General features: G+C 35.5%; 1 protein-coding gene across 1 annotated transcript; it reads left to right on the top strand.

Annotated features, from left to right (window-relative positions):
- The first annotated feature begins 1,437 nt into the window (after positions 1–1,437).
- Positions 1,438–7,628, top strand: LOC142552935 (uncharacterized). The gene is made up of 10 exons (XM_075662862.1): positions 1,438–1,651; positions 2,184–2,422; positions 2,936–2,969; positions 3,775–3,905; positions 4,798–4,864; positions 5,392–5,491; positions 6,122–6,285; positions 6,595–6,641; positions 6,720–6,764; positions 7,005–7,628. The coding sequence occupies exons 1-10, from the start codon at positions 1,579–1,581 to the stop codon at positions 7,380–7,382; spliced, it is 1,278 nt and encodes a 425-aa protein (XP_075518977.1). The 5' UTR covers positions 1,438–1,578; the 3' UTR covers positions 7,383–7,628.
- The last annotated feature ends 116 nt before the right edge of the window (positions 7,629–7,744 follow it).

Genomic DNA, 7,744 nt, shown 5'->3' with positions numbered 1-7,744 from the left:
TCAAGATGGAACAATAACAAAGATGGATCAAGAAGAATAATACGAGCTCCACCTGTGACCAAGGTCGAATTAAAATATCAAACTTGAAGCCTTGTCTGCCAAACCTATTGACATCTTTAGTGTTGACCACATCGATAGATACACATATACGATAATCGATGCTCTTCTTGATTTGGCTAGAACCCGATATTGACGATTTACGACATTTTTGTACGTAAGTTAGAAGTCTAATGCATGTGTTTGTTGTTTATCAAAACCTATCCCTGCGACATCACATGCTTAGTGATTTATATGATGGCAGTATAATATTAATCTTGCATCAAACTTCAGACACCCTTTGATTTAAATTTTCGAACGTTAATCACATTGACAGGGCATTGCCACTGGCGATATCTAATCCTACGGCAAAGTGGCAGACCGATAAACGATTAGGAAACTACCAGAGACCACGGGTGAGCTGTGGTCGACTTCTCCGTTAATGGCTTTGACAGTGGACAGAGAGACGAGGGCTTCTGGAGGATTTGCTTCGGCCTCCGCGTATAGCAGCTGCTTCCGGTCCCAAATGGTTTTCTTGTGAGCTTGTTTGTTTTGAGAAGAGCGTCCTTCTCCGCTTCCAGCGCCTCCACTGACCGCTGCTCGGTTCAACGCGCTAGTAATTCGCTCCATGCTTGTTCCACTCCCCGATTGATTGTTCGGTTTTGGTTTTGCTGCAACTTTAATTTGTTCTTGTTGAAGTGTAAGGCGATGAACAAAACGGTCTCAGAGACCCAAAATTACAAAAGTATTCGAACAATTAATTTATTGTATTCAGGTCGAACAATGAATCAAAGGCATGTGACTATATCTATTGATTTTTGTGAATTGTCTATGATCCATTTATGTATCATCTACAATGACCTCAAAATTTTGGCAAGTTTTATTTAATAAAAATTTCATGATCATCAAATAATTATGGCAGGTAATAGGAGACAACAAAATTAATAATTTTATTTAATATCACAACCATGAAAGTAATCAAATATATGCTCAAAACTGAGTTCAAACCCATAAATACATAAAATCTTAATTAAAAAAAAACTAATATGAGATAACCAATCAATTTTAAAAATATACAAACTTTTAGGCACTCGATCCAAGCTATCGACTTATCTCAGGGAAGAGATTGGGATTGCTTCATAATAATTTATAGAAGAATAAGTCTCTTGTAGACGGTCTCACAAATTTTTATCTGTGAGAATGTTCAACCCTACTGATATTTACAATAAAAAGTAATACTCTAATTATAAAAAGTAATATTTTTTCATGAATTACCGAAATAAGAGATTCGTCTCATAAAATACTACTCGTGATATCGTCTCACACAAATTTTTGCGTTTATAAAACCGTTTTGTCTCAATATAGAAATAGTTCTATTTTCACTATAAATTAAACAAAAAGTAAAAGAAAGTAGGTAACATGGTTTGGAGGATAGATAGCACAACCAAACATCCCCTTATTCAAGACTCGAAGTAGCTCCTTCGCGGCTTGTATCTGCTTTCTTGGCGCTTGACTTGACTGCGAACCGTCGGACGCCTTCTTATGACGAATCTAAAGACAGATTCCCCTCTCTCTCGCCGCATCGCCGCCTCTTTCCTCCGATTCCTCCTCTCCGGTACGCACTTTAGCAACGCATATTTATGTATTCGTGTATGCGTGTGTAGTTGTGTTCGGTTTGATTTCGATTAGGAAGTTCCGAAATTTATAGAAGCTAATTTTATTTCGGTTAGGAAATGAGATACAGCTAGTCTGGTATTTTCTAGTCTCGATTCTGAATTGTGCGCCTGCTAGGCTAAAAGAATTTGTACTATATTTTCATTCATCTGCTGAAGTTTTCTTTTCCTTTTATATTCTTGGAATTATATTTTACAAAGGCAGTAACATTGTTCGAGGGTTAATAACTCGTATCAACAGTACATTTGTAAATTAAGTGTTCAAAAAACATGCAAAACTTGGCTTAAATCATTATTACATAGTTTTTAAAATTTAAAATATGCATTTGTTGTTTTTGTTTTTTGGGGTGGGGGTGTTGATGCTATAATAATAATGTATGAAGTTGAGTGGCCAATGATACTGGAGGGGCATAACGATTGTAACTTATATATATATATATATATATATATATATATATATATATATAAATGCAGTTGAACCTTCACCTGGAGTCGACAGTGAATCTCTTGAAGTTGCAAGGGATTGTATAGCAGAGGTTTTTAAGATTGATTCGTCCACACTGTGCAACCAATCAAATTGTGATCCGTTAATAGACATTTTCAGCTCTCGACAAGCAATTGCAGATTGTGAAACTGATAGCGCAGGAATTTCCAATGGTGCATCTACATCCTCAGCCAAGAATTCTGAAGTTTTGGAGGCTTTGCTGTCATTGGTCTTTTTTCACTCTGTACACTGTATTATTAAGTGTTATGTTAGTTTTCATTGGATTCTGACTAATTTAAATGCTTCCCAGTTGAGAGTTTTAAAACTTTATGTAGAATTATAAAAGCAAGAAATTTTGTAGTTGGATTTGATTAATACACGCAGATATTTTATACATTGTTAAAATGATTTCATATGGAATGCCTGAAAGATATATGCTTATCTTTTTGGCTATATGACATGGATTAATACGTTGACCTGTAGTAAACTGTTTTGTTTCCCTAATTTGAGAAATTTTTTTCCTTAGAATCCCAATGCTAGTAGTGGCAAATTGAAAGTGCATTCATGATTTTAGTTGTCTCTTACAGCTTTGCATTATTTTATTTCTCTCTCTTTCCAATATTCATCTAATCATGTTTGATGATACGGCTCTGGGTGGGATGAGGTTAAGGATGTTTTTTTATGTCTATTCTTGGCAGTTCGCTATTATTTTTTACTAAATCCTATTTTCTTCCACTATTAGGGACAGGATGCAACAAGAGAACAATATTCAAATGGTGAGAGCATATATTTTTATGTATTTTTCCTAAAAAAAACTTTATATGATATATGAAACAGGATAGGAAATCCTGTTCTTGTCATCATGACACTATTACATGACCTGATGACCAGCTTACCATGGCAGTATCGAGATACTCGTGATTCTTATTTGAATTAGCTTTTCTTTGTAACGGCCGTGTATCCGAGGCTTCTTCCGTCTGCTCAAAGTACTGAAATTATTTGAAAAAAACTCGGCCTTAAAGTTGTAATCCTATTATTACACCTAGAATCCCTGTCCATTGGATGGTTTGTGATCATTGAGGGCTGATAGATCAAACATACCGGATAAAATAATGAAATGGTTGAAGAAAGATAAGAAAGAGTTGGATAGATGGGTAAGGGACAAAGACATTGACGATTTGGGTTGCAATTAATCTCATGATATCTTGCCAGTTGGTTTAATCCATTTCTGATTAGCATTTTTTGAAGTCTTGAAGAATTTGCAATCCTTGTACTTGATGAAAACTGTTTTCATGTCAGATAGTAAATTTATATAATATGGGGTTGGTTTTTGTATATTGGTAAATTTGATTAAATTGTTTTTGGTAATAGGAAAGAGACAATTTGGACAAGGAATTGCAGTATTTTCATGCTTTTCCACCCAATGAGAGTTTCTTTTTTACCTTTTTTGCGTGTCTTTGATGGGATCTGCTGGAGGTGCACCTTGATGAGGCCAAATAGCCTTTATTAGCTACTAATTTTTATATGTAATATTTTATAAATCTTTTAGTTGGCCGAATACAAAATCTTTTACATTGGCAGGGAAGGATGAACTTTTTGGGCAATTTTTTGGTGCTCTTGAAAAGGTCCATTATTTCAATAGGATGCCCGATGGAAACGATGATCAAGTGCAGCTGGATAGAGTAACCCTTGTATTTCATAATGCAGTGGAGGTATGATGAGCTTTGTCGTGGTGAAAATTAAACCACGGTTAACAGCAATTTTTTACATTGTTTTGATCAACGGTTGATGTAACTTTCTTTCGGAGATACCTAATTTTTCCTTTCAGATTTGTTCATGAAACTCAGAAATGTATATTTATGGTACGTCGAGTCATTTTCTTACCTTTATGTTATTCTAGGTGTACTTCCGGTTATAGATTGAGCCAAGTTGGTGAATACTAATCCTTGATCTGAGATATTAGCTGTCATTTCATCCTTTATTAGCAATTATTCCATTCCACCAACTATTTATCCTTCTTCTCGTTAAGTTAAAAAACAATAGAATCAAAGTGGCTATTTGCCTTTGACCCTGACAGATGAGTTTGATAATGTAAAATTTCGGAAGTAGGGATTTGGGTGGATGCCAATCAACTGCCACTGTTTGTTGATGTTGTGTTGCAAATTAGAAAACCTCCACCACACCACATCATCTCAACTAGATGATACTGCTGGGTTAAGTTGCTAATGGAAGCGATACTTAAAGAAATAAGAGTACCTTAGAGGTTATGGTGATGGGGCCGTTTAGATGGCTTTTGAAATGGAAAGAAATTGAATCACTACAATGTTTATGCTGTGGACATGATGCTCCAATACACTGCGAAACGTTATTAGGACTTCATTATTTATTCCTGGCACTTGTTTTGTTGTAGAGTTTGCAATGTGTCGTGCATCTTCATGTTATTTCATAGTTCTGATTGGATAAAACAGTATGAACTGGAAATCTCATCAGTATAAGATGTTTCTTCCCTCAGATTGTAATTTCTTAAGATTATTGCCATTCTTCTTGATGGCTAGAGTTGCATTAGGGTATGCCTCTTGATGAAGTTATAATTATGGGTATCAGGAAATGCAAATAGCGGGGTGTCAAACATTTGATAAAAAAAGCTTGGCAGAGACCTTCAAATCACAAGGTGCTTCATCTTCCGATGTTTTTAACCAAATTTATACTTCTCATTATTATTTTTGTTACCTAAACTTTCTCTTACTTGAATTGCTATTATCATCTTGTTATGAGCTTGGGAATGATGGTTATGAATGTATTTTTCCAAATGATACTATCCTCGGGTCGGAAACGTCTTTGAGAAGTTGTCATGGCTGAGTGACCGAGTATCATGAATTTTTAGGCATTTGAACTATAAAACAAATGCCTTTCATGTTGAAACATTTGTTATTAATTGCAAGTTATGATAGAAAATACATGCAACATGATGATGATGCATCTGTGTATCTCTTGATATTTCTTTTGTTATTTTTCTTTTTCCCTCCGCCATTATGGTATTTCCGATAAAAGATCACAATATGATGGTGGATTCCTTGTGGCGCATGATTCCTGTGTGTTTTGTGTTCTTTACCATTTTTATTTCTTTTTTACTGACATTTTTTCTTGTGGATTGTTTATCGCTAATACATAATCAAATGATTCTTTTTTGTATCGTAGGTAACAAAGCCATGCAGTCTAAGCTTTATAACGAGGCAATTGAGCTGTATACTTTTGCTATTGCGCTATGTGCAGACAACGCTATTTATTTTTGCAACAGGTCTGCAACATATTCATGGGAACTTGTTTGGTTCGTCACTTATATAGTTGCATTACATATCTCCACATTCATGGAACGCCTTTCTGAAACTGGCTTCCAAAATGTTCTAAAATGCTAACTTATAATCTACCAGGACTATGTGTCAAACTGATGATTATAAAAGCTGGTTTAAAAGCCAACTTTATGTGATTATAACCTGAAGGAACACAGATTTCAGAATTGACCTGTGGGCATAATGAAGTTCTGCTATTTTTTCGCCATTCCCTAAACTCTCATGATACCCTTTAAAAGCATATCCAATTTTCATTCAGTCCGACAACGTCATTAAATGGTTTTTTAAATATCGGTTGCCTTCATTGTCGCTTTAAAGATTTGATCATCATATTTGAACTTTCATTGTTTTGTTCTTTCTTTTTTCATTGCTGTTTGTTTTTTTGTTTCTCCTCTTCCCATGGTTGAGGAGTTCTGCTCCGGTGTTGCAATTTAGGTCCAGTTTTAGCAATTTCATTTTTCCTTCTCCCAGGCTAATATTTTCTTCGTGACTTTACCATGTTACATTTTAGACTTGTTTTTCTTCTTTTCTCCATGTATCCGTTTATGATTGAACTGTATTGATCATAAAATTCTTAGGGCAGCTGCATATACCCAGATTTATCGCTATGCTGAAGCAGTTCAAGATTGTCTGAAATCTATAGAGATCAATCCAAACTATAGCAAGGCATATAGTCGTTTGGGGTTTGCTTGTTATGCTCAAGGGAAGTACAGGGATGCAATTGACAAAGGATTTAGGAAAGGTTGGTGGTTTCAATTCATTTTACAAACATTTATCCTGTTTATGTACGAAAATAGCGACTATAATCAGGATAGTGTATACTCCTTTGTCTCGTCTTGCCTCCATGTGCCGTGGGAATTTAAGCTGCATTGGCTTTAGAACAAAGACATGGAACTGAGTTATTTATCAAATCTTTCGCCTTGTTTTCTTATGTTTGATTGACTTTCTCATATTCTTGCGACTGGATACTTTTTTATACTCAGTAAAACTTGAGATTCTTTTAGTTTGTGGAAAATTGACTTCTCTAATCTAGATATCATTTTCATGGCAGCTTTGGAACTTGATCCTACCAATGATGTGGTGAAAGAAAATATCAGGGTTCGTTGATGAATAAACTACTATTTTGTGTGGTGATTCGATGCTTGCTCTTGATTTTAATCTATTCTTAATTTTTAGGTTGCTGAACAGAAATTAAAAGAAGAGCAGCAAAGACCCTATCAGGTACCAGTTTCATTCCCCAGCCACACGCCCTACTTAAAAGTTACCTTTCATGGCATGTGAAAATGTAAGAGATCACTAGTATTTATGAGTCAAATACTAAACGAACATCATCAGAAATTTTGGAAGTTTATGAATTGTTGTCGATGATCAGGTGTAAGATGAATGTATCATTTTAGAACTGGATTGGAAATTCTTTTCAATTATTAATTCGTACAGTTCTATTTCTATTCCCCCATGCAGAATTCAGCCTCCACCAGTCACGGAGAATCAAGTCAACAATCTGAAGGTGGATCAAGTAGTCGTTTTGCAGCACCGCCACCATTTCCTTCCATGCCATTCAACATGGATGCTCTTCCTACAGATTTCGCTAGCATGCTAAGAAACATGTCCGCCTACGGAAATCCAGGACAAATCTTTGAAAACCAACCTGCGGGACAAAGTAACACTGGTGCACATGCTGAGCCAGAGATAAGAATAGGTGGGAACATTAATCTCAATGTTAACGAACTACCTGAAGAGGTATCTGGGGCATTTAGCTCTATGATGGGGATGTTTTCAGGAACGTCGTCTCAAGATAATCAACAAGATGACTTCCATGGAAGATCATCATCAAGCTGAGAGGATGAATATTCTATGCAGTCACGTTGATTTTCTCCCGCTAGTTGAGAGGTGTCATGTTGGCCTAGGATATTGTTGTTTTTTTTTTTTTTTTTGTACTTAAGGACTGTGCATGATGATCATTTGTATGTCACAAGTTACCCAGGTGTGGGTGGCTTTGTCTTTAATGCTAGAGATACAAACGGATTAAATCGAGCAAATATTTTTAGCTAGCCCAAATCTAAAAAATGAACTATTTTGGTTTGAGTTTGAGAATTTGTTACGACTCAATCCACAAAAGCTAACTATTGAGAAGAAGGTGTCCAAAACTCACAAGATAGGCTTTTTAAATGTGAGAAGAACCATGACACGTTACATAATTT

The sequence above is a fragment of the Primulina tabacum genome, chromosome 8, assembly GCF_025594145.1.
Source record: "Primulina tabacum isolate GXHZ01 chromosome 8, ASM2559414v2, whole genome shotgun sequence".
Classification (NCBI taxonomy): Eukaryota; Viridiplantae; Streptophyta; class Magnoliopsida; order Lamiales; family Gesneriaceae; genus Primulina; species Primulina tabacum.
The sequence above is the reverse complement of the archived record's forward strand: the minus strand, read 5'-3'. Positions and strand labels throughout refer to the sequence as shown.

Bases quoted from the DNA above. Each gene is read 5' to 3' on its own strand.
- LOC142552935 (XM_075662862.1), top strand. From the start codon at position 1,579: ATGACGAATCTAAAGACAGATTCCCCTCTCTCTCGCCGCATCGCCGCC. The intron at 2,423-2,935 runs GTCTTTTTTCAC...TTCCACTATTAG, and splicing joins TGGAGGCTTTGCTGTCATTG to GGACAGGATGCAACAAGAGA. The intron at 2,970-3,774 runs GTGAGAGCATAT...TTACATTGGCAG, and splicing joins AAGAGAACAATATTCAAATG to GGAAGGATGAACTTTTTGGG.